The sequence below is a fragment of the Eulemur rufifrons genome, chromosome 7 (assembly GCF_041146395.1).
Source record: "Eulemur rufifrons isolate Redbay chromosome 7, OSU_ERuf_1, whole genome shotgun sequence".
NCBI lineage: Eukaryota > Metazoa > Chordata > Mammalia > Primates > Lemuridae > Eulemur > Eulemur rufifrons.
In genome coordinates this window covers 281,831,829-281,858,688 of record NC_090989.1, presented here as the reverse complement: position 1 = coordinate 281,858,688, position 26,860 = coordinate 281,831,829, and the positions used below count along the sequence as shown (strand labels likewise).

General features: G+C 48.7%; 1 protein-coding gene across 8 annotated transcripts in view; it reads right to left on the bottom strand.

The window, feature by feature from the left end:
• Positions 1–26,860, bottom strand: part of PRRC2B (proline rich coiled-coil 2B) — an 81,029-nt gene that overhangs the window by 38,003 nt on the left and 16,166 nt on the right. For all 8 annotated transcript variants that reach the window (XM_069476962.1, XM_069476963.1, XM_069476966.1 and 5 more), the window contains exons 2-10: positions 19,049–19,218; positions 18,110–18,287; positions 15,082–15,184; positions 11,857–11,929; positions 7,490–7,633; positions 5,497–5,738; positions 4,911–5,032; positions 4,312–4,454; positions 227–317 (exon numbers count right to left, since the gene is read on the bottom strand). In XM_069476962.1, the coding sequence (XP_069333063.1) occupies positions 227–317; positions 4,312–4,454; positions 4,911–5,032; positions 5,497–5,738; positions 7,490–7,633; positions 11,857–11,929; positions 15,082–15,184; positions 18,110–18,287; positions 19,049–19,163 (1,211 nt within the window). In that variant the 5' untranslated portion in view covers positions 19,164–19,218. The remainder of the gene's footprint in view (positions 1–226; positions 318–4,311; positions 4,455–4,910; positions 5,033–5,496; positions 5,739–7,489; positions 7,634–11,856; positions 11,930–15,081; positions 15,185–18,109; positions 18,288–19,048; positions 19,219–26,860) is intronic.

The window sequence follows — 26,860 nt, the reverse complement described above, 5'->3', positions numbered from 1 at the left end:
GCCTGGTACAAACCTTGGCTCCACTCCGCAACAGCTATCCTCAGTAGCTGTCATCCCCAAAGCAAAATGGAAACAACATCTGCCCTCCGAGGTTGCTATGGAAACGAGGAAATGCACTCGGCACGGTAACCAGCCTGTAGCAGCACTCATAAACACGAATGTGCTCACACGACGCTGGTGTCAGGTGACACTGGGATGGTGCCAGAGCAGGGACAGGGAGGCTTACCACTTCGGCCTGCCATCCTTCACAATTTCTTCCTCCTCTTCATCATCACTGAACTTTAATTTCTCAGAATAGTCCACTTCTTCATGGAGGCCTACAATAGGAGGGACCAGGAAGAGATGAAAATGTCAGCGGTGCCCAGGGTACCGGGGCAGAGCCGCCTTCAGTCGGAAATCACACTGCCCCAGTGGAGGAGCAGAGTGCACACACGTGCACTAGGACACGCGAACGGCAGCTCTGGCTCTCGTAAGAGCAAAGTGGCTTGGTTGGACTAGCCCTTCCACAGATAACAATTTTTAAATCTGGACAAAATATTTTTAAAATGTATTAATATTTCAAGGCACAACAGAGTCAGCAAAGCAGGCAGAAACCAGATAGAAGTCTACCCTTGAAGTGCAGATACACTACCAGTGAGATGTGTGAGTTACCATTTAGCCCCAGGCACTGCCCGGCCTGGGAGCGGGAGGCAGAGTGTCCATCAGCTGAGGGGTGGGTCACCAAAATCTATAGGGCCACAATGGAATATTATTTGGCCATAAAGAAGAACGAATATGGATACATGCCACAACATGATTAACCTTGAAAGCATTATCCTAAGTGAAGAAGTCAGACATGAACGGCTCCACGCTGCTGGATTCCATTTACATGAAATGTCCAGGAATGCAAATCCACAGTGACAGAGAGAAGTGAGAGGTTGCCAGAGGACTCGGGGCGGGGACAGAGTGCCTGCTAACGGGTTCGGGATTTCTTTGGGTGATGGAAACAATCTAGAATTGGATAGTGGTGATGGATGCAAAACCTTGTCACAAATTTGTAGACTTTAAAAGGGTGAACTTTATGTTACATGAAAATCTATGTGAACCGTATCTTTTTTTTTTAAAAAAAAAAAAGGTAACATTAAAGATCTAATCAAATTAAATGGCAGAGTTAGGCGTTGATGAAAAGCAAGTTGCAAGTACATGCTGTCTGCTAGATATTGCTTTTTTTTTTTTTTTTTTTTGAGACAGGGTCTAGCTCTGTTGCTCAGGCTAGAGTCCAGTAGCGTCACCATAGCTCACTACAGCCTCAAACTCCTGGGGGCACAAGTGATCCTTCTGCCTCAGCCTCCTAAGTAGCTGGACTACAGACGTGTGCCATAATGCCTGGCTAGTTTTTCTATTTTTTGTACAGACAGGGTCTCACATTCCTGGTTCTCAAGTGATCCTCCCACCTAGGCCTCCCAAAGTGCTGGGATTACAGGCATGAGCCACTGCATCTGGCCTACATAATCACTTTAAATATGGCCAGGCACGGTGACTCACGCCTGTAATCCCAGCACTCTGGGAGGCCGAGGTGGGAGGATCGTTTGAGCTCAGGAGTTCGAGACCAGCCTGAGCAAGAGCGAGACCCCATCTCTACTAAAAATAGAAAGAAATTATATGGACAGCTAAAAAAAAAAAATATATATATATATATATAGAAAAAATTAGCCGGGCATGGTGGTGCATGCCTGTAGTCCCAGCTACTCGGGAGGCTGAGACAGGAGGATCGCTTGAGCTCAGGAGTTTGAGGTTGCTGTGAGCTAGGCTGACGCCACGGCACTCACTCTAGCCTGGGCAACAGAGTGAGACTCTGTCTCAAAAAAAAAAATAAAAATAAAAATAAAAATAAAATAAATAAATATGAACACAAATGGGTTAAAAGAACAGAAAAAAACATTCCATGGAAACAATAAATAAAGTCAGAGTGATGGTATGAACTCAGAACAAAAGAGACTGCAAGATAACAAGCATTACTGGAGATAAGAGGGACGTGGAAATATTACAAAGGGTCGACATACCAGGGAGACATAAAAACTACACATATGTATCCCTCATTAACAGCTTCAAAATAAATGAAGCAGAAACCAACAGAATTAAAGGAAAAAATAGATAAATCCATAATTAGAGTGGAGAGCTTAATATCTAACTTTCAATAATTAAGAGAATCAGGCAAAAATATCACTAATCACTAAGTATGTAAGATCTGAATGTCACCATCAACCACCCTGACTAAATTGATATTACAAAACAGGATACCCAACAAACGCAGAGAGTATATTCTTTACAAGCGCACTGAGAATATTCTCCAAGATAAACAATATCAACAAAATCCTAACCAAAATGCCTGCAGGTTCTTTGTAAACACTGACAGGTTAATTCTAAACTTACATGGAGATGCAAAGAACTTAGAATAGTCAAGCATACTTGAAAAAGCAAGTGGGAAAACTTACACTACCTAAATTTAAGACTTACTATAAACTACACTGAGGTATTGGCATAAGGATGAACAAACAGCGTCCAGAAATAGACCAACGCTTTTGTGGTCAATTCATTTTTGGCAAAGGTGCCAAAGCAGTTCAACAGGGAAAGGAAACTCTCACCAGCAACTGGTGCAGAAAACTGGGTGTCTATACAGAAAAAAATTTAACCTTGACTCTTACCTACACCACATACAAAAATTAATCCAATGTGAATCAAAGACCTAAAATCGTTAAACTATAAAATATGAGGGAATATCTTTACCACCAAGGGGACGTCAAGATTTTTGTAGACAGGACACAAAATAACCATAAAAAACCCCAAATATATAAATTAAACTTCAAAATTAAAAATTACTGCTCATCAAAACACAATGCTAAAAAAAAAAAAAAAAATGAATACACAAGGAATGCACTGGGAAAATATATTTGCAAAAAGTAAGTTGCAAAGGACTTGCATCCAGGACTGGTGTCCTATCACTCGGTTAAAAAAAAATGCACAGACACTAAACAAGGACAATGTATCAGTAGCCAAACAGCATATGAAAGCATGTTTATCATCATTAGTCATCAGCAAAATGCAAATTAAAAGCATAATGAGATACCACTACACACCCACTAGAATGGCTAAAATTAAAAAGACAAACACGCAAATGTTATGAGGATGTAGAGTAGCCAGATTCCCACACACTGCCGCTGGGAACGCGGAATGGCACACCACAGGGAGGGGTGGACGGCTCTTACAAACCTGATCACACCCTACCCTTTCACCCAACACGTCTAGATATCTATCTACCCGAGAGAAATAAAAATACTATTTATAATGGGACCTTTGAATAAATAAGTAAATTATAGTATATTGACACAATGGAACGTATCTCAGCAATTAAAAGCAACTGATACATATCAAAAACATCATACAAGAATAAAAAACTATGACCTCCATTCATTTGAAGTTCGATTATAACAGGCCAAACTCATCTATGGCAAAATTAATCAGAAGAGCAGCATCCTCTTGGGCAGTCAGGCACACCGCTCCGAAATGTACATCTCAATAGGTGTATGTGACACACATGTATCCATTTGTCAAAATTGTACAATTAAGGTGTGTGCCTTTCAATGTGATTAAAATTTACCAGAAAACAAACAACAAAAAGAATTACAGAAGAAAACAATCAGGTTGGGGGGGTGAGGAGTGGCGGAGGGGAAGAATAGGAACAGCAGAACAAGCCGGGCGTGGCGGCACGTGCCTGCGGTCCCAGCTACTCAGGAGGCCGAGGCGGGAGGATGGCTGCCCGGGAGCTCCAGGCTGCAGTGCGTTATGATCACACCTGTGAATAGCTACTGTACTCTGGCCTGGACAACATAATGACATAGTGAGACCCACCTCTTAAAAGAACCAAAAAAAAAAAGCAAATGGCAGAACACTGGTACTTATTGAAGCTAGGTGATGGGTAGCTGGGAGCTGATTATTTTATTTAAATTAATATTTAAATAATTTATTTATTTATTATTAATTTATTTAAATTGTTTAAATTTTCCATCAACAGTTTTTTAGAAAAGTTAACATCACACTTTTCTAGCCATTGAAATTACAGGGAAAAAAGAACACTGTAAGATCAAGACCAAAGACCAAAAGAAGGTAACGGCTTGGTCAGGAGGTAACCCGTGGTCCGACTGAAGACAAGGACAAACGCAGCCCACCCGCAGCTGCTTCCCTGGCCTCGCACCTCGGCTCCCGTCTTGCCAAGGGAAAACACACCATGGTCCTGCCCTCCTAGTGCACCCACCGGCAAGCACCACAGCCCACCTGCCCAGCCGTCGTCAGCATCAGTGTCCAGATCGTCAAGGCCCTTCAGGTTTTCCGCGTTGATGATGGTGGGCCGCGGCGCCCGTTCCACCAGCTGCCTCAGTGGGCGCAGAGGACGGGCTATCCCCAGCTTGTTTTCTTTTCTGATGAGAGAAAGAAAAGTAAAGATATGATGGACTCATGTCCAACGCGCGGATGGAAGCAAAATCAAGTACGTTCCCAAAGCATTCTACATTGCAAGGGTGTGTGTTTAATATTTATGTCATTTCCTTTTAAAAGCAACATATAATGAACAAATACATCCCAGAGAGACGTTCTGCCTCATCCTACAGCTTTATATGCTCACTGCTCACGTGTAGGGTAGCAGCAGCAAGCACATGCCAGAACTTCAACTCTGCCAGGAGGTTGAAATCATAACTCAATCTCCCATTCAGCTCCAAATCCCAGCTGCCCTGTGAGCCCTGGGGTGCTGAGTCGGTTGTTAAGGGCTCTGCGGTCTCCAGGAGACAAAGCACTTTCATACATCAGCCCATTATCTTAACCAGCTTCAACCAGCAGGAGAAATCTCTATACATGTGACTGTAATGCAATTGCCTTACCCATCTTGGTCATTCATCTGGAATTGTCTAAAAGGAACACGGGGTTCAAGGCGGAGCTGAGGAAGGGGGAAAGATCCTCGTTCCACTGTACCCTGGTTCTCTGATGACTGTGGCGAACACATCTGAAACATAACATCAATGAACAGGATTTTCTGGTAATGGCCTAAATTCCAGGTTCCACTTAAATTAGAATTTGCTTTGGAAAGTGGAAAATGGGAAAAAGAAACAGGAAAGTCTTGGGGTTTCCTAATCAATCCTGCCACCATCTCCCCCATTTCTTTCCTGCTGTCAGTGAATAGATCCGGGGACTAGTATCAGGGAATACCTGCCTCTCCTTTTTCCAAGAATCAAGGCTAAAATAATATCCACATCACCGGGAAAGAAGTCAGAGGCCCTTAAGATTTAAAAAGTGGGGAGAGAAAATGCAAAGCTAATGGAAACCTCCAAAGTGAGGTATCAGGGCAAAGAGTGGAATCGGGAGGGAGACTCCAAGGTGGACTTTCAACCACTTGAACTAGGTTCTGCTGGACATGAACAATCCAACCTCATGGGGAAAAAAAAAAAAATGTACACTCTGAAGACTTACAAAAGCAGGAAGCATATCATGGTATGTAGGTGGGTGGTATACATTCCCCATGAACTGTGAAGCCCCTTTGCGGACAGGCTGAGCCGGGCGGAGAGAGGGGTCCTTAGAATCGCTGGTACATGCCGAAGAGGGGGCTCCGTCTCCCGCACTCGAGTTCCTGCTGCCCAGCTCAGTTGGGGAGGCGCTCAGAGACGTGGCAGAAATTATGTTTCGCCCACCGCCCTCCCTCCAGCTTGTCACATCTGGAAATCGAAAGGGGGCAAAGGGGAGAGGAAAGAGGAGGGAGAGGGGGGATTGCATGAGGTTCTGAAGGTCAAGGGACCCCCCTCATTCACCAAAAAAAAAACAAAAACCGCAAAAAACCCCAAAAGTGAATAACTGTCGTGTCTGACAGGGAAGGTTGGAGGTGGACACCTGGCCAATGGCATGAGCTCGCCGAGGGAGGCCGACGGGGAGAGAAACATGATGAGACCTCCTCGGAGGGGGAGAGTGTGAACGAGATGTGGCCTCGTCTATTCATAGCAGTCACATACGCCCGCGGATCTCACAGCCAGAGAAATCAGACAGCCCTGACGAAAACAGCCTTGAGTCACTCCTTCAACAAATACTGCCCCGGCCCCGTCAGGGTCAGCAGGATGCTCAGCACTGGACTTGCCGTGAGAACTAGAGCGAATTCCCGATGGTGTCTGCAAACTCCGTTTAGCAGTGGCACCTTCAACACAGTGACCCTCAGTGCCTAAGACAGTCGGGGCGTGGGGCACTCGTGCAGCTCACAGGCTGGAACCTGCAGACCTGTCCACCTTTTCTAAATGACGCTTTCCACTGCCAAATATAGTAAGATCCAGTGGAAATTACTACGGGCCAACGAGAGATCAGATGAGCCAGAAGACTTCTCATCTCAGTTAACTTTTGGTTGGGAGCTGAAGCACATGGTCCTTAAGAGAAAGGAAACCGGACGAGAGCCGCGAACGCGGCGTCTGGCCCCAGCTCTCCAAGTCCTTTGCTGCGTGATCTTGGCCAAGCCAAGGTCACCCTCTGGCCATCTGTTTCCTCGCCTTCTCCAAGAAGGAGATGAAACTGATCCTACAAGCTTCATCTAGTTCTAAATTTTCACAGTCCTACAAAGCAGTTCATCTCAACTAATCATAGAAAGATACAATTCTTGTCCTGAAGAATCTGATTATGTATTTGGAACAAACAAAATAGCCCTGTGTAGGCCACGGGAAAGGCAGCTCTGTTTAAGGCACAGTTGCACAGCAATCCCTGAGTGTACACGACATTGTCAGTTCTGACGTGAACAGGGAAGGCCGCGGCAATGAACCAAGACGAGCAAACAGAGCCTCTCACATTTCAGGGCCAGACCAAAGCCCCTGGAAACACGAGCCCCTTAGGAATCCCCGACGAGGACAGGCAGGACAACTCATTCCTGAACTCCACCTTAACCTCAAGCCACCCGTGGCCTCTAAGAAAAAAGTATTCCCACACGGTCCTGTAAACCTTGGCCAGACACTGGATAATGGGACAGCAAAGACCAGGGCTGGCTGGTTCTGGGACAATCCCCAGGGCACCCTGTTAAAAACACAGATTCTCATTTGGTTGGACGACGGAAGGACTGGGGACCAGGCTCTTTCATCAACTTCTCAAGTGACTCTGACGAGATTCAGCTAGGTTCGGGAACAAGCTCTGATCAGGGGCTCAAGTTACTGGTCCCTTGTCCACCCTTGCCACAACCACCCAGCACTGCAAAACCAACAACTAGACGACACACGGGAAGGGGACAGGCCTGGCCCAACCCAAGGGACTAGAAATGCAGAAGTGAGGCGCGAAACAGCCTGGCTGAGTCCACAGTGCACAGACCAGGGAAAGGGCCGACAGCTACGCGTTCCGGCTCAGCAGCAGAGACCCCAGCAGTGTGGGCACCCTTCCACGAGGGCAGGAGGAAGGGGACGTTCTACACTCGGCAAGTGCTGAGACAGACTTTGCAGCCACTTACTCTGAGGGCGGAGGCTTGGTCCTGGCCCATACGACAGATCTAAGACGCCCTTTTCTTTGCCAGCCTTGTCCTGCCCTCCAGCTGCTTTCAGCGTCGGAAATTCCTCGGGAGAGAAGGATAACAGTCGGCTTGAGCCCCTTAAACCTGTCAAGAAAACCGAAAAGACGTGAGGCAAGTGAGATGGACCAGCAGTCATCTGTGTTCCCAGCTCCACATGCTGAAAGTCACGCTGCTGCTCTGCGGTGGCCTCTTCCTCAGGGAGCCGTGCCGAGGGCCTCTGTGCTGGCCGATGGCACCACGCCCTTCCCCAGCTGACCCGCAGGGGCCCTGCATATGGTTGCAGAGGGCGCAGGGTAGGACATCACAGCTGCTCCAGCCCACATCTTGCCCCCACCCTGGAAGGTGTCTGGAAGGTCCTGACTGCCTGGGTGGGGCGGCAGACCCGCATGGCCTTCAGCAAAACCAGCCCAGGGAAGGAAAAGCCAACTGAAGGTGCCTCCCTCCCTCACCCACCTCCCCAAGACACTCACCCTAGGTTTTTTGGTTGGTTTTTTTTTTGTTTTTGTTTTTTTTTTTTTTTTTTGAGACAGTTGCTTGTTCTGTTGCCAAGGCTGGAGTGTAGTGGCGTTATGACAGCTCACTGAAGACTCAAATTCCTGGGCTCAAGTGATCCTCCCGCCTCAGCCTCCCAAAGTGCTAGGATTACAGGCCTGAGCTGCTACACCCGCGCCCCACCCCCGCAGCGTACCCCGGTTTACGCACTCCTCCTTCACCTGTCTTTCCTCTGCCTTTGAACGGTTTCAGTTTACCACTTTCTACAAAGTTCCTCCAAGCCCTGCAAGGCCAGATATTTTGCTCTTGTAATCCTGGGAACAGTTTCTCTGCTCTTTCTCTCATTTCTCAACATCACAAACTGCTTTAGAGAGGAAACCTTTCCTTACTCTTGTTCCCGTCACATACGGCACTTAGCCCAGAGGTTCTGCAATCATTTTTTAGATGAACAGACAATAAATGCTGCATTTTTAAGGTCCAGAGTGGGAACTGGTCCTTTTATCTGGAACATGTAGCACGTAAGTGGTCCGACCTAAATAGTAACAGTAACATCACACACGATGGCACCCGGCGGTATGCCTTGTTCCCTATACAGCTCACCCCAAATTTTCCACAGGTATTATTTCTTAGCTCCACTGATTCACGGCCCTGGGAACTAATGCAGGCTTTGCCAGAAACACACAGCTGGGATAGCTGCAGACGCACGAGGCAGCAATTCATGTGCCATCCCACTTAGTAAAACGGGTCAAATAAACCCGTCAGGGTGATAACTGGACACTTCATTCACCAACAGTTAACCTAAGAGACGGTCTCCTAGCGTCACAAAGGGAGCTTTGCTGCTCTGTGAAGGGGGATTTTGACTCACAGAGCTGCTTCATTATGTTAAAAGGTCACTGGCAAGAGGGAAATATGAAAAGTCACATTTTTAAAATACGGTAGGTTATCCGAAATTAGAAAAAGCCCAGCATGTCCAATTGCTGCTGTTCCATCCCATTTTTCTGCCTCAGCAGTCAGGAATTAAACTTACCATTCATCAATAAAAAGGATAAAAGGTAGAACTCAAAATTTCAAACCAAAACACCAATATCCCCAAGGTTCCAATGTTTTATGTTTATCCACCGTTGTCCTCTGCCATGAGAAACTGAGGCAGTAAAATCAGGGGCTTCTAAGGCCACACGTGGAGCCACCGGTGGTGCAGCAGCTGGACCAGAGCCCTGGGCCCGGAGCCTCTGCCCAAGCTACACCCTCGGGTCCTCTGGCTCTGCCGCAGGGGATCCAGGGGGGACAGACCAGAGACCACTCCTACATGGGGAGTGTCTGTCGATTCAGGAGCAGTCCTTTCGAATTCGAATTCCAGAGTCATAAAGCATGTATGGGCAACACCTCGGAATCCCCACACTCCTGACGGTGTCACAGACATGTGACCCAGCAGAAGAGGGGGAACTCAAGCCAACTTTTACCCGGGCACCCTAGGTCTTAGGTTCAGCTGTCTCATGTGTTGACAGAGAATTTTTACTGTGTTTTACGATGCCAGGTTGCCCAGGCTGGCCTCGACTCGTGGCTCAAGCGATCCTGCCTCAGCCTCTTGAGTGCTGGGACTGAACGTGTGGGCCACTGCACTCGGCTGAGAACCACTGTCTACATCAAGTTTTATTTCTGATAGGTAACACAGTTACATGGTTCAAAAGCGAAAAGCTGTAAAAAGTTATAAATTAAAGCCTTCCTCTCACCCTTGTGCCTGTCTGCCTGCTTCTGACTCCCTCAAAAAATTGGTAGTTTTCTATTTCCTTCCAGAGATTTTTTTTTTGAGACAGAGTCTCACTCTGTTGCCCGGGCTAGAGTGCCGTGGCGTCAGCCTAGCTCACAGCAACCTCAAACTCCTGGGCTCAAGCGATCCTCCTGCCTCAGCCTCCCGAGTAGCTGGGACTACAGCCATGCACCACCATGCCCAGCTAATTTTTTCTATATATATTTTTAGTTGTCCATATAATTTCTTTTTATTTTTAGTAGAGATGGGGTCTCGCTCTTGCTCAGGCTGGTCTCGAACTCCTGAGCTCAAACGATCCACCCGCCTCGGCCTCCCAGAGTACTAGGATTACAGGCGTGAGCCACCGCGCCCGGCCTTCCAGAGAATTTTTAAAAATGCATACGCAATGTTTTTCAGAAGTGTATTTTTCCTCACCCCCATTTTTTGCACAATTGGTGAGAACTATACATACCATGTACATATTCTTTCACTTAAGACTATATCCTGGAAACTTGCCATATCAGAACACTTGTGCTTTTTTCCTTTATAGCCAAATTATTATGCTACTTCATTAAAGTACCATACTTTGATGGACATGTCAAGTGACTGTCTCCAGTCTTTTGCTGTTCCGATGCTGTGGTGAGTAACTTGTACACAGGTCACTTCACACTTGGGCGAGTACAATGTACGCATGATTTCCTCATGGGGGAGCTGCTAAGTCCATAGGGGTCATGTCAGTTCATACCAGCTTGGTTATTTTAGTCTTTGTAGTTCTTTTTAAATAAAAATTAATACATTCTGCTCACTTTTTAAAAATTCTAAACTTCCAGAAATAGAGGATACAGAAAGCCAAAGAACCAGTTATGAGTCTAGTGAACGCTTTTTTTTGGAAGAAGATCTTGCTCTGTTGCCTGGGCTAGAGTGTGGTGGCGTCATCATAGCTCACCGCAGCCTCCAGCTCCTGGGCTCAGGCAATCCTCCTGCCTCAGCCTCCCAAGGAGCTGGGACTACAGGCGTGCGCCATCGTGCCTGGCTAATTTTTCTATTTTTTTGTAGAGACGGGATCTCACTCTTGCTCAGGCTGGTCTTGAATTCTTGAGCTCAAGCAGCCCACCCCCATCAGCCTCCCAGAGTGTTAGGATTACAGGCGTGAGCCACCGTGCCTGGGCCGTGAATGCTTTCTATACAGGAACTTTAACGACCCTTTCAAGTACCACAAGGGCACATCACGCCCCCACCCTCCACCTCCCTGCCAGACAGGAAAGTCAGTCAAGTCCTCTTACAATGTGGGCTGAGCTGCCCCTGCCCAGTGTGAAGTCATGAGCTCCAGACTGTGCCCCCAGCGCCCAGGGAGAAGCTAGAGTGGAAATCTACTTGGCACGTTGACAGGGTTGTCATTTCCCGCTGGAGACGGAGGAAGGAGCCTTCGATCACGGGATTTCCACCCTGACAGGGTTCATCCTCCCAGGCGGGGCGGTCTGGTGGTGGGGTGCAGGGAAGGGGGAACGTGACATGAGCTACAAAAGGCCAAGTCTGGGGCAGCCTTCGTTGGCAGGGATGGTGTGAGAGCGACACCAGGACAGGGGCAAAGGGTAACAAATACCACAGACCCTCCGCATGCTTTGGTGTTAATGTCCAAAAGCGAGCAGTTCAATCCCCAAGGCTGGCTCCTTCCTAACCGCAAGCCTGAAGCTAAAGCTACCACGCAACACCTCCTCCTTGTGGTCCGAGGAGAGGAAGTAGGTGGGGGCTGGCAACACCACTGAGCAGGTTTAATTCCATCAACAGCACAGCCAAAGTAAAAAGCGGCAGGGCCAGCACCCTGGTCTCTGTACAGTGCAAGAGAAGAGAAATGCTGTGGCAATAGCATTCCGTGAAATCAAAGAGCTGAGATCCCTCACGGAATCGGTGCCTCCACCTCTGTGGCAAAGGGAAGGGCCCTATGGAAAGTTAACCCTCTGTGGAAGAGATTCCACGAAGCTTCTAGGTGCCTAGACCCCACCGGAACAGTCTGGCAAAGGCACTCGTCACCCCTCCCAGCCACCCAGAGTTGCACGTACACACTTACCACCTTCGTGTCCTACTGGCTTTCCATTCAGCTGTGCCCATGACTTTGGTCCACCTGGCACTGAATTTGTATTCTGAAAGGAGGAGAAACAAGAGCCGGTTCAGCGAGTCTGCTGTCCAGTAACGGCACGTCAGAACAAGGCGCTAAGAGGCCGGCACCTCAGACTCGAACCTCAACGGACACATCGGCTAACACCGCAAGGTCCCTGCGCAGCACCCGCTCAGCGCGGCGGTCCCCGGGCAAGGAGCTGCCGGGTCCACTTCACAGACGAGCAACGGGGCAGGGGACGAGACCAGCTCAAAGTCGCACAACTGGCTATACAGCAAAGCCAGGACGCAGACCCACATCCACCTTCGTGCTGTGCTCTGGAACATTCTGTCAGGTTGCCTCTTGTGCCCACACAGAGCTACTGTATTTTGCTCCAGAGACAAAGGCCAAACCCCAGTTCCATCAGGTGTCCCTAAACTGCGCGCCACTGCTAACTGGGGAAGGCAAACCTGGGAAACCCGACGTGCCCAGCCTTTCATGGGATGGGCCGGCTGCAACGCAGCGCCTTCTGCGTCTACTGCTATTCCACAAGGCGCGACTCCCCACGTGACAGGCTTCCTCCTCCACTAAGCTGGACCTGCCCGTCTCAGCCTCGGCCCCACGAGGGAAGCCGTGCTGAAAGATCACGAGGGTCAGGGGTTACGCTAGGCACACCCAGCCTGACTGCATCCTCCCCACACCCTGGGAAGGTTCTGGTCACATCCTGACTGAGGCTCGGAAAGGAGCGACTGATGTAGATGCTCAGCTAGAGTGGCAGGACCAGGACCTGTTCCCAGCCCACCTGTGTCCAGAGCCCCATTTGAGTCCTCAACCACTGAGCTCACCTGTCTTTTCCAACAACATTCAACTACTAAGCAGCCTTCCTCTTCCAAATGAAGGTGAAGACACACACAACAAAGCTGATGCCACGAGAAGGTCAGTAATCCCCCTTTCCCAGCACCGCTTCCTCCCAGCCCACCCCTTATCACGACCACTGCACACACACAGAGCAGATGATCAGATGCAGCAATCCATTTATTTATCAGAGTTGCCCTGAATGCGTGACATCAGTGGGCCCCCGCTGGACCACAGAAGGGATGTACCAGCAGCACAGCAGGGACAAAGCAGCCAGAGCCGAGTAGTCCCACAAGCGAGCTGGGAGCCTTCAGACCCAGCAGCAAGCAGAGGGGCACTGGGTGCGCCTCACTCTCCTCCGCCACACGCTGCAGTCCCTCGCCCTCCACTTGGTGTGGGTAGCCACAGGGATGGCTCCCCTGTCCTCACCCAGGCACTAAACTGGAAAGAATGTCTACAGGGCCAAGAGAGGATTACTAGGGTTGCTGGCAAGTTTCTTTCTTTCTTCTCTTTTCTCTTTTTTTAAAGAGACAGGGTATCACTTTAACCCCCAGGCTGGAGTGTGCAGTGGAATAACTCACTGTAATCTCCAACTCCTGGACATGAGTGATCCTCCTGCCTCATCCTCCCCAGTATTTGGGACTACAGGCATGCACCCCCACACCAAGCTAATTTCTTAATATTTTTGTAGAGATGGGGTCTCACTGTGTCGCCCAGGTTGGTCTCTAACTCCTGGCCTCAAATGGTCCTCCCACCTTGGCCTCCCAAAGTGCTGGGATTATAGGCAGAAGGCACTGTGCCACCCAGCCAATTTCTTTGTTTTTTAGAGACAAGATCTTGCTCTGTTGCGGGGGCTGGAATGCAGTGGCATGATCATAGCTCACTATAGCCTCAAACTCCTGAGCTCCAGGGATCCTCCCGCCTCAGCCTCCTGGACAGGTGGACACCACCATAACCAGCTGCTGGCAAATTTCATCTCCAGAGCAAAACTCCAATAATACCTCTGAGGAGACGTTCTAGAAGTAGCAAAACATTGGGTGTCCTTCTTCTTACCCCCCCCCCCGCCCCCGCATATGAAAAAAAACCAGAGAGCAGCTAAGAAGAGCTGAGCACTGGATGGTGACAGGAGAGATGCCCAGGACCTCACCCAGTCTGCAGAGGTGGGGTCTGGGCGCATGTAACCAGCTCCAGAGGCAAGGCTGATGTATATGTAGCCGGGCTGAAAAACCAGGGCTCCGTAATCTCACTCAGTCTCAAATTCTGGGAAACAGAGGCTCAACTCTATATGCTCTGAATGGTTGGCAGATGCCAGTGGACTTAGACCAGTGAGTATCAGTCCCACATTAATACCAATTCCTGTAATTTGAAATGCATAATTCTGTGTTGGGTGGGGAGAGGGTGTCCTGGCAAAGCCACAGACTTCCCCAGTGGTTAGAGTGGAGAGAGGACGACATTTCAGACTTTATGCTGCCCAGGTAGCAAAACAAACCCAAAATATGATAGTTCAAGTTGTTGTTCAGAGAGCTGGTGAATATGAGGTATCTATGTCTGCATCTCTTTTTATCGTCTAAAACAGACTTGTCATCTAGATTTCTAGCTACTAGCTAAGTATCAATATATCCTCCTGCTGATCTCTGTAAACTGGAGCCAGACTCTGATGGACTGAGTGTATTATGAGCTCTTGCATGGTTAAATCATGATTTTCTGCTTAGAAAAATATTTTAAATGTATCATCAAATACAGGATAGCAGCTCAGCATTTCTCAAAGTGTGTTCTGAGAGACATCAGTCCTTAGACACATTCAGTTAAGCAAGGTTTCCAAGGACAAATAAATCTGGGGAATACTGTCCATCATGTCCTCTTCTCAGAGATTCATGGTACACATTAGTATATTCAAGGCACTGAGAAGTACTGCAGTGAACGAGCCTGCTTAATTTTGCTTTTCAGACTCACCTGGCCATTGTACCTTTCTGTGGCCTGACACCTTTTATCTTCTTATGATACCAGTTTCCATGCAGCACATCTGGGGAAACCCTGAGCTAGCCTGCAGCCCAGACTGAGTGACCTCACCTCAAGGTAAATCAACAGGAACCAAAGTAGATGTCTGTGTCCTGTTCTGTATCTGGGTCTTTTTCCAGAAGTTGCAGATTAAATTTCTTCATCAGTGACCACAACAATTTCCCACGCTCATTTTCTAAAGTCACTCATCAGGTTTGCCTCTGGAATAAACAGGTCATGCAAAGCCACACTGCTGAGCAGCAACTCCTACCAGGCCCCAGCAACAGGAACGTTCAGGGGCTACGATGTCCAAGAAACAGCCAGGACAGGGTCCCCAGCACCTACCTCCGGACTGATTGACTGTGTCGGCTTCTGCAAATTGGAAACAGATTTCTGCAAACCCGGCTGCGGCAGCGACTCCGGCGGCTGAGAGGCCGTCGCACTGGAACTAGACAAAGGCAGGACAAACAGTGGGGATCAGACACAGCACGGGGCATGCTGATCAGGCCCCTCTGCATTTACAAGAGCCACAGCTGCTTAGCTGCTCGCTGGGAACAGGGCCTCCTCTGGCCAATAAAAATAATACTTTCCCCGGCAGACTATTACACTGGCAAAGACTAATGAGAGACTAAACCATGTCTGAGATCTATTCAATGACATTTCACAGGACAGAACAGTCTCTGCCTTCTTATAGGGTCTTCTGTCTGTCTGCAGAAATGGAAAGCTCATTGTAAACAATAGAAATGATAGAGGGTTTGCCAATAGGGAAACTGAGTCACCAGAGGGAAGGGGCCTGTGCCCCTTACTCCTCACCACACTTACTCAGGGGCTGACTGCTTTGAAACATGAGCAGATTTTTAACATTCTCTTGGCTCATGCATGCTCATAGTAAAAATAAATTTATAAATATATATAACACAGAATCCGTCACGATCTCATCCTCCAGAGAGAAACTCCAAGCAGATTTTGCTATACATATGTTAATATAGTAGTTTTTAACACAAGTAGGATAACACCACACACACACAATTCCTTATTTTTTACTTAAGGTTTCTGAACATCTTCTCATGACAACACACATGGATCTACCTGTCTTTTGATGAAGACACAGTACAAGTCGATGGGCTATAACTTAACCAATCTCCCATTTGGGTTTTTCCCCCCTAATACAGATAAAGCTGTAATAAGAATTTTTTTGTACATATCTTTGCACACTTTTTCTGTAATTCAGTAGCATAAGGTCTTAGAAATGGAAATGTTGGATCAAAAGATGTTTTGAAGTTCAAAAGATATTGCCAAACTGCCCTTCAAAAAAGGTCGTATCAGTGAATTTGCTCTGTGAGTAATCTTTTGAGAGAGCAACAAGAAAGGCTCTGAATGAAGATTTCTGCTCCGACTCCGCAGCTCTGTCACTCTTTCTACTCAACTTTCCACTCGACGGGATTCAAGGACGGCATCAGTCCACTTGGCGAGAATCCATCCAATCCCGGTGGCTTATCTGAAAGCGGAAGCCAAACTCTACACACCCTCTTCCGAGGTTCCCTTGACCCAGGTAACTCGCCATCTATGGTCACTACGAAATGAAGGCCATCGGTCCTGCTCTCACTTCACCTGCTACCCAAGACAGAAGCTTCCAGGTAGTGGCGCTTGTGTTCTCTAAATCTAAGCACCGAGTGCCCACCTTGTGGGCTCCCCACTCGCCACCTCCCCGACACCGACACCGGGGGAGACGGCCGGCCTGAGGACTGCTGGCTTCTCCGACACTCCCTCCTCCCCCGCTCCTGGCAGACAAGCTTCTGCACAGACTGGCCCGCATTAGAGCCACCTGATACTGTCTACCCCCATGCTAGGTAACGCTGCGTAAAGCAGGGAGCGAAGCTTTGTCCTCTTCTCTCTAGAACTATCAGTAGCAGAGGCATCTCAGTGCTTCCGCTAAAATGGCAGTATCCGTTTCCTTACAGAGCTCCAGAGGTGTACATCTGAATGGAGTGATGACGACAGCGACACCTGCCCCTCCTCTGCGCCGAGCACCTGGCCTGTGTCATCCCACTGATTCCTGACTGACTCCTCGTAACACCCTGGGAACCAGGTACCATTCCTACTTCACGGGAGGACACTGAGGGACAGAAGTCAAATAATTCTGCAGGTTCTATCAAACTAATAAATGGTCTGGCAGGAAACCACACAGAGGGCTGTCTGTTTTCAAAAGCTCTACTGCCTAAGCAAACTGTTAGAAAAAAAATTTTTAATATATTTGTAGAGACAGGGTCTTGCTATGGTGCTGGGCTGGTCTCGAACTCCCGGCCTTAAGCAATCCTCCTGCCTCGGCCTTCCAAAGTGCTGGGATTATGTGTGAGCCACTGTGCCTGGCCAGAAAATTTTTTTAAAGAATATGAGACCCCATCTCAGTTATTACTACGTTGTAATCATCTGGCTGAGTTATTTGCTTGCTGTCTGTCTGAAATAACTACAGGGAACAGTTTCACAAAAGCTGCCACGGTCATTTCCAGCACAGACTTGAAAGAGAAGGACACCAGCCAGCAGGCTGAATTCCGGGTCCCTTTCACCGTCTGTTTCCTACATCAGCAGTCAGGCCGCCAGAGATGCAGGTGCAGGAGGTGCCTGAGATCACACTACTTTTATTTTCATTCCACAAGAGACAAGTTTCTGCCTGCCAGCCTTAGCAAGGCCCTGTCCCTCCCAGAGCCACTCCCTGAACACACTTTCCACGGACTGAACAGTCGGAGAAGACTGGCAGCGGAAGGAAACAGGGCTCACAAGTCTGAGGGGCTCACCCAGGCCGTGGGCCCCACCACACGGTGCTATGTCTCTAATAACAACATCATGCCAAACCCTCGCCTCCGAAGGCTTCCCTACAGCGACCCTGTCGCGTGAGGATTCTGTGTTGTTCTGATAACCGGGTCTGTTCAGAGCAACAGCAGTGGCCTCCCCTGCCTGGGAAGCGCCGGGCCCGGAGTTAGCAGCTGCATTCCTCTCCTCCAGAGCTCAGTGGACAGGGCCGCCCACCATCAGGAACGGAGCACTCAAGCACCAGCTCTGCCCACAGTGGTTCTTGCAGGAACTGGCTCTGAGTCATTGCATAAGCTCCTCTGAGATGATGACTTTCCTAACAAGGCACAGGGGGACACTGGGCACTGGGGACAAGGCTGTCCTCAGAAACGCTGCTGCACTGGCTCTACAAGCCAGGAAAAGTGAAGGCAGGGAGCAAGAAGCACACTGAGCAACAGGAGTCAGAGAGAAAGAGGCTTCGTCTGCATCTGCTCGGTTCTCTGGCTCTACCCAGGGGAAGGTGCTGGCACACACGCCGAAGCCCCGGCCTCCGACTCGCCGCAGGCTCCCCTCTGCCGCTTACCTCTTTGGGTCTTGCTGATCCTGCTTGTTTGCCCATCCCGTTCCGTCCTTGGGTACTATAACGATGTTGGGGTCGTTTCCTTTGTTTTCAGACTTCAAGCTTGGCAGGTTTGCAGGCGGTGGCATACGCCGGGCTGTAGCAACTTTCCCAAGACTCTGCAAGCCATGTCTAGGAATAACTGCAGGCAAGAGAGGGAAGGGAACAGACACCACACAGAAAGTCACAGGAGGAAAGGGGCCCGATTCGTTCAGTTGTTTTTTCACATTCTACGTGGTCCTGACAAAGCCAACCAAACAAAACACAAGAGGCAGACCAGCAGTGGGAACAAACAGAAGTGTTTGGTAGTCACTTTAGTCACTTTACAAGCTCGTCAATGAGGACTAGAGACAAAGGAGCTGCTGAAACCTGCACAAAGGCTTCCATTTTACAACTTCATGACACGGGTAAGGAGCCAGGCCCAGAAACCTCGATCCCACACAAGAACCACCTCTCTGCAAGTCGAGACGGCTCTGGCCTCATCACAGCGGGAACAAAGGGACAGCCTCTGCCTAGACCCAAACCTCCTGAGGTGTGGACAGAATCCACATGAACTTTTCCCACCAAGTTCCAGAATATTAGAACCATGGAAACTAAAACGGGTAATACTGATGCCAATTAAATTCCCTTCCATCCACCAGGACGAAAATGTTCACGGCTCCAACAAGGCAATGGATGGAGAAATCATTCCACTCTAGGTGAGTCGGGATATTCAAGGCTCTGAAATCAGACCTCGAATAAGAAGCAGAGGTGACTCTGCTTCCCTAGAACTGCTGGGTGACCACTGTGTGCCCAGGAGACGGGTTAGCACGGACTCCATCTGTCACGAGGTGAGGGACTCTCTGGGTTTCCAGAGTTTCTTACTGAGAGGGCCTAAAGAGCTGGCCATACCCCGGGCCTTACCTGAGGGTCTAATTGCGTCTACTGATTTTCCTTTATACTTGTCAAACAGGCTGAGAGTCGAATACTTGCTTTTCCCATCCTTGCCCTTGGTTATTTGCCCCAAACGATCGGACATTGCGATGAAATGTCATCTAGTAAGGAAATTTTTCTCGGCACCGCTCCCGATCTGCCTTTGAAATGGAAAAAAAAAAAAAAAAAGAGAGTGTCAATCCAAATCCACCAGACCCTCTGATCCAGTGGACTGGACTCTTCGGGGATCACAGATCTCCTGAAAAGCTGAAGAAAGCGTAGAACTCTGTCCCTAGAAAAGTGCCCCTATCACCCACAGGCAGTTTGCCCACAGTTAAAGGGCATTTTGCAGACACCCCTAGGAACCCATCGACCATCCATCCACCCAATCCCCCACCCCGTAAATGACTCCCACTCTGAACTGGCTGGAGTGTGCCGCACACCAACTACACTGAAATGTAAACTTGAACAGTCCTCTGTCCAAGTCAAGGACAGCCCTTCAAGATGGAAAAATAAATGCTCATTACTTGTAGCACATTCACGTAACACCAAAATTAAGGCAGGCAAAACAGGGAGATGTATGGTCTACTACGCCAAGGGGCTGTTCATCTCAAGAACAAGCAAAACCAAATCAAAGGAAAGCAACCCAAGTAAGCAAATCATTCAGAAACAGTCGTGTGCATGTACTTTCCAAAATAAACAACCAACACCCAGAGAGAAAACATCTGCTGAGGCAACAAAAGCAGGGCTCTCTAAGGGGCAGCATGTAAAACAGAAAGCAAGTAACTCTCTGGGGCCACGAGAGAGGTACACAGGCTGTACCTTCCACAATCACAATCGCCCCTCCACTTACAGAAAACCTTAGAAAGACCACCAAGAAAGAAGCCTCCTCCCTCTGCCACTTCCTAATTTTCTACAGGCTTCTATGAGTCTATTGGCACTTTCCTCTTACTTTACTCACTCACTCATTCAAATACTATGTGTCCCCCAGGGGTGAGTACTGTGTGCCAGGCCCTGAGGACTAAGAGCTTCACTGCCTTTTATTCTACACCCAAACTTGGCTATAGGAGCTAAGCTTGACAATAAATGCACATTACTTCCCACTGCAAGGAATGTATGGAAAAGAAAGCTAAAGCATAGGTTTAGGCACATTGATAATATGTCCTTGGTGATTCAAGGGTAGCAACTGTCAAAACATCCACAGACAAGTCACAGGCACTTGGTGGGAGCTGTGCAGGAAGGTCTGCCGTTCCATCACGCCATCCTGAAGCCACAGAGGAGCATGTCCAATGTGTTGGGCAGGCACTGTAGCTAGCCCCAAAATGATTTTAAAGATAAAACGATATCATGATCCAAACAAAGCACAGGAAGCAAAGATCAGTTACAAACTGGGGCCCAAAACAGTGAGCTGGAGACAAGGACACCACCACCCCAAGTGGACTTCACTGGGCGTGCTCACCCAAGCCAGGGGTATCCACCCTTTCATTCATTTAACAAATATCAGCTGATACCTAAGATCTGCCAGTCACTGCAGGGCAGATAAGCATGGAATTCGTATCAGGAAGTGTTCAGAGAACGCAGGCAGACGATGCCAAGGGATGAGCGCCCATAAGCTGGATTCTTGCGAGTGGGGACGACACATCCAGCGGTCAGCTCGGCATCCCTTCTTCAGGGAAATTCTCCTCTCCTCCCCATGTGGGTTCAGCCATCCTGGTTGGATACTTAACTCCCTTCTCTCACTCAGATCCAAGTTCATTCAGCTGTGGCCAAGGGGAAGAGGCCAGGGAATGCCAGGGTGTTTGAAAATGTGCAGGAGCATTTTTGATTGTCACAATGGTGGGAGTGCTGCCCACATTCTGTGGCCAAGCCAGGGATGCTAAATGTGCTAGTGTGTAGGAGAGTCTGGCCCAAAGAAGAAAGATACCAGCAAAGACGTTCCCAAGTGCCCCCTGCTCCCGTCTGTCAGAAGCCACTCGACATCACTAGCCCTCCCCAGAGTCTGCCTCCTGTACCAGGAGCAAAGAATAGCAATGACCATGATGGGAACTGGCCCCAAGCGTCCAAATCCTGATTCTGGTGCCCGAGACACACCCTTGTATCTCTGAACTCCCTCCCCGAGGCTGGCTCTAGGGGGTTTCTACCCTGCCCCCCAGAGTCAGAACTAAGAACAGCATCCTGCTCCAGGCTGGACTGTAAGTCCCTTGAGGACAGAGTCTGGGTATCATCTGCTTCAGAATGACTCCTAGTTAATAGGTTCTGAAATGTAAATAAGCTTGAAATTCTCCATTAAAACTGGGTGAGATCTAGGTTTGAGACACTTCTATCAGCTCAAACCAGTAACTTGAAACACAAAAGAACACTTGCATAGAAACCCCCAATACCTACATACACTTTAACAAAAGCCCTTGAGATTGTCACCATAGTGACAGCCACCTGAGGCTCTGGCCTCACAGAGCTTCCAGTCTAGAACAGGGACCAGCAACAGTGGCCAGGGCCCCAGCCAATAGCCTGTTTTAATATGGTCCTCAAGCTATTAATAAAAACAATATATTTTTTTACATGTTTTATATTTGCTTAAAAAAAACAAATACTATGCACAGAGAGTGCATAGCCCACAAAGCCACAGGTGGAAAAAGTCTGCTGACCCTGAGTCTAAAAGGAATCGCCATGGGGCGAGGGCACAGGGAGAAAGAAGGACAGAACCTGTGCTGGTTGGACTCCTCCACAGACTGTGAAGCGGCTACCTTGGGACTTCCTAATTAACTCTTTACAAACTCGTTGGAGCTGGTTGAACAGGTTTGTAAATAGTGTTACAGTCTCTCAACCAAGAGGTCCATGTCCTCACTCTCAGAACCTGTGAATCTTTTATCTTTACACAGCAAAAGGGATTTTGCAGATGTGGACAAGAGTCTCGGGATGGGGAGATTATCCATCCTGGATTATCCGAGTCAAGCCCAGTGGAAGCACAAAGCTCCTTGCAAGGGGGGCGGGACGACCGAAGTCAGAGGTGCCACGGGAAGCAGAGGCTGGAGTACTGCTCTCTGAAGACAGAGGAAGGGACCAGACAGCCAAGGACACGCAGCCTCTGGGAAGGCAAGGACATGGATTCTCCTCTAGCCTCTAGAAGGAACAGCCCTGCTGACACCCTGCTTTTAGCCCTGAGACCCACTTCAGATTTCTGACCTCCTGAACTCTAAGAGAATAAATTTGTGTTGCTTAAGCCATTAAATGTGCGGTAATCTGTTACAAAAGCAATAGGAAAGTAATACACTCATTTATTACCACATTTTTATTAGGCACTACCACGTGCCCAACATGACGCTGAGCCTGGGCTACAGCACAGGACAGGCTGGACGGAACCCCAGCCCCATATCCACCCAGGGATGGCGGAATCTATCCACTACAGGTGCACACCAACATGCCTGGCTAATTTTTTTATTTTTTTGTAGAGACAAGGTCTCACTATGTGGCTCAGGTTGATCTCAAACTCCTGGCCTCAAGCAATCCTCCCGTCTCGGCCTCCCAAAGTGCTGGGACTGTGCCTGGCTATGCCTGATTTCTTAATTTCTTAAATCAAATGTCATTTAATTCTGAAACGTGACCAGAAATACATTTGTCTCTATAAATGTTGCTAAAAAGTCTTCTTAAAATGTGTTAGTCCTGGCTTCTCTGCTCGGTCGCTGACACAAACAGATCTTTCTTTGACCCTACAGCAACAGGGCCTGTGGGCAGAGGTTAGAGCAACACAAACAGCTCTCTGTGCATCTAGCTGGTGCACATAACGCTTCTCTGAGAAGGCTCCATTCCCGCCCCCACCCTCTGCACCCTGCAAAAACAGTAAAGAAAAACTCTGCTCAACCATGAGCCACTCTCCTGGGAATTCAGATTGCATCTGAGAGATGTTAGTTGGTCTAATAACTTGAATTATATCCTCCCAGTAAATCGAACCATCCAACAAATACTAATCAGACACCTGCTATGTTCCAGGTGAAATGTTTTCTACCCCTGTGGCCACAGAGCCATGGTGAAGCCAGTACAAGGACTAACACCTCTACTAAAGCTGCACATACAATATTTTTTAGCGCACTCCCCCTTTTTAACTAACTTTTGCACTTTTGGGCACACTATTGGCCTCTCTAGACCTCAGTTTCCCCATCTGTGGAAGGAGGGGCCTGGTTCAACAATCAAGCCCACCATGGTGATAACCCACAGCCACACGATTACAAATGATTTGCCGTCAAATCAGCCATCTCTCACCACACACCTGGGACTGGATTCTATATTCCTGTAAAACCCGGGATACTAATAAGCAATGAACTGAGTCGCCACTGCTATGGAAGCAGCACCTACTACTCGGGAGGGGCCTGATACTTGTACATTCAAGCTCCCCACAGGGGAAAACTGCCCCGATTTTCCTGTAGAGCAGGGGCTGGCAAAATACAGGCAGCCTGAAGAAAGTGCAAAAGAGGCTATATGTGGCCCACAAAGCCTAAAGTATTTACTATGTGGCCCTTACAAAGCCAGTTTACGGATACCTGCCTCAGAGCATTCAAGAGTTCTTTCATTAAGCCAAATTCCACTGGACATAACTCCAAAATAAAAATATGATCATTAGGCTTTCCTCCAATTGTACGTATCTCCACTGAAGCGGTGCTGCATTTGGGGCCTGGCCCAGCCCACACCCATCTGGCTCCTCTGCTCACCAGCTGGTTTGCACAAACGTCAGGCCAGGAGCACTGCTGCTAGGGCCTTAGCCAGCTTCCAAGTATCTGCTGAGCTTCCATCCACACACACACACACACACACCCCACCCCACCCCACCCCCCGCTACACCAGCCTCACCCGATAGCAGGAAGAAAGCACAGGCCAACATCTGGCTGTGAATCAGGAAGATGTCTGAGGCAAGAGAACACGCTTTTCGGCGGGTCAGAGGCATTTGCATCGAGATGGACTCACTCCTGGATCTGAGGGACAAGAACTGGCCAAGACGCACCAAGTCCTTAAAGACAAGTGTGAGTTGAACCTGGCTCATAGCCATGGCTTTCCCATTGCCTTCTCTCCCTTTTGCAGGCAACAGAATCCTTTTTCTCCCCAAACGAAATCTAATTTCGAACCTCAGCACTGCATATCATAACAGACATAAGCCCACGACACCTGCCAGGGAGGGGTCCGGCCTGCGTCCGCCGTGACCCCTCCTTTCCTACAGCAGCTGTCCTGTAGGATCCATTTTGAAATTTGCTGGACTGAAAGAAAACATTGCTGCTATTGGATGAAAAAAGGGCCTAAAATCCACATAAAGATAGCTTTGAGGAATGAATGAAGAAAAGGATGTTTAAAAATGAATCCAGGTCTGCATGTTTTAGCATATAATCTAAAGTGCTGGGAGGCCCAGGTTTTGCTAGAACAAAAACAACCAGAAAGATTAGCCAACAAAGGCAAGAAAACACTTAAGCTCCGCCTCTCCAGACAGCACCCACCCACCTGCCAAACAGGTTCCTGAGACAGGCTATCTGTTCACCAGAAGGAAAATCTCCCTGCTCTCTAACTGATCAAAAGCCATTTCCGGTCAACAGGATTAATTTCACACCACACTTGGGTACCAGCCAGCGTCGGATGCCTGACCAGGTGACCCGGGCTGGCCTGTACCTCACCAGGAACCACTACAGCTGCATATTCAGGGCTGATCACAGTGGCCACCAGCAACCCTGGGAGCTCTGTACCCTGCTAAGTGCTCAAGTGCCCTGACTCCTCCCCACAACCCTTCCTGGAAGATACTACTGCCGGCAGCCTGTGTGACAGAGAAGAATGTTAAGGTTCGGTGAGGATAGAGCAGTCACTTGCCCAAGGTCACAGAGCTGCCAAGGGCTGGAGCCAGGCCTGGAGCCCAGGCTGGACAACACCAGGCCGCAGAGGAGAAGTCCAGGGTGACCCCAGCTCCTGTCGCTGCGTCTGCTTCCCCCGAGAGACGCAGAGAGTCACGACATGAGCCAACCCAGGCTCAACAGCTATTTTCTGGATTGTACAGATGGTGGTACCGGGCAAGTTATTTCATTTATGCCCTGCCTCCAACAGCCAGATTTTCATCCAAGCCAAACCCAGTCTTCTCACTCTTTTCACAGGCCCCCCTGATTCTGGAAACAGTGGGTCACAATCATCTGCTTTCTTATGCAGTCCTGGCTCTTCCCTCCAGTCACTGACACTGACGAACGACCACAGTGTGCCCAGCTAGAGCCCTGCCCTCGCAGGGCATGGTCACTCGGGGGACACACAATGAGTTCAGCTAAGTGTCATGGCTGGCTGTGAGGCATACGCAGAAGCCCCCAAGCTGAGGGTGGGGAGAAAGGATGGTGGGATGTCTCTGTATGGAAGGAATGGGGAGACCCCACTGCAAGACAAAATATACCACGCATCGTGATGTGACAGGATGGAAACCAATGGCAGACTGGATAAACGCTTTGGGAAAGAAACAACCACGTGGGCCAGGAACAAAGTGGTCACTACAGTTTACTCGTTAAGTCTCAAGAAGTCAAGAACTTTCACCATGAAATCCAGGTACAAGATTAATGAATTAAGTCTGTCCTTTTCCACCCTGCCAGTGCCTTGCAAAAAAGAACTTTAACATAAGGCAGGCTACCTCACCCACTTCAAATATGCAAATGTTTACTGACCAATGTGTGCCAGACACTGTGCCACTAGGTGCTGGGGACGATGAGATTCCACCCTTGTACTCCAGGAGCAGGAGGGGTCTGCAAACTTTTTCTGTGAAGGGCCAGATAGTAAACGACTTTGGCTTTGCCGGCCACAGTCTCTGCTCCAAGTACTCAACTCCGCCCAGCACTGTCCTCTGAGCCTAGTGGGGAAAGTAATCACAGATAATACGTAAACAAAGGGGCACAGCTGTGTTTCAGTAAATCTTTATTTACAAAAACAGGAGGCGGGCAGGAATCCAGGCTGCAGTTTGCTGACCCCTGGTTTAGAGGATGAAGCAAATATGGAAATAGATACTTTGCAATATGATGAATACAACCAAAAGGGTTTCGTGTATGTACCAGGATGGGGGAATCCTAACCGGGTTTTGAAGGGAAACCTGCTGCCTTGCTCAGCAACAGCATAACCCAACACTTGCCACACCTCCAGCTTCCAAAAAATCCCTACGCAGCACAGTCAGAAAAGCAGAGGTGGCTTTCAAGAAGCCACAGAGCACCCACTCGTCTCCACTCCTTAGGAGTCAGCAGCTGGCCCATCAGGAAAGCTGAAACCGGGGCTAAGCTGTAGCACAATCCCGTCATTCCACCTGCAGAAGCCCAAACAGGTGAGGTTCCTGCAGAGTGCGGCACAGACCTTGCCAAGGACAAATTGCTTGCAAACAAGGTGTGAAGGAACAACAGAGGGGTGGGAGTGGGTTTTCTGGTAACCCAGTGGTCCCTATGGGAGACCACACCCCCCTGAGGAGACAACACATTTAGAAAGCAACAGAAATTTAAAATAAGGATAAAAAATAAAAAATAAAAATTACGTACGGCCAGCCTAGCACTCTGAGAGGCAGACATGGGAGGATCGCCTGAACTCAGGAGTTCAAGACCAGCCTGAGCAAGAGCGAGACCCTGACTCTACTAAAAAAAGAAAAAATAAAAAATTAGCCAGGTGTGGTGGCATATGCTACGTCCCAGCTACTCAGGAGGCTAAGGCAGAAGGACTGCTTGAGCCCAGGAGTTCAAAGTTACAGTGAGCTATGATCAAGCCCACTGCACTCCAGCCTGGGTGACAGAGCAAGACCCCGTATAGAAAAAAAAAAAGTTTTTT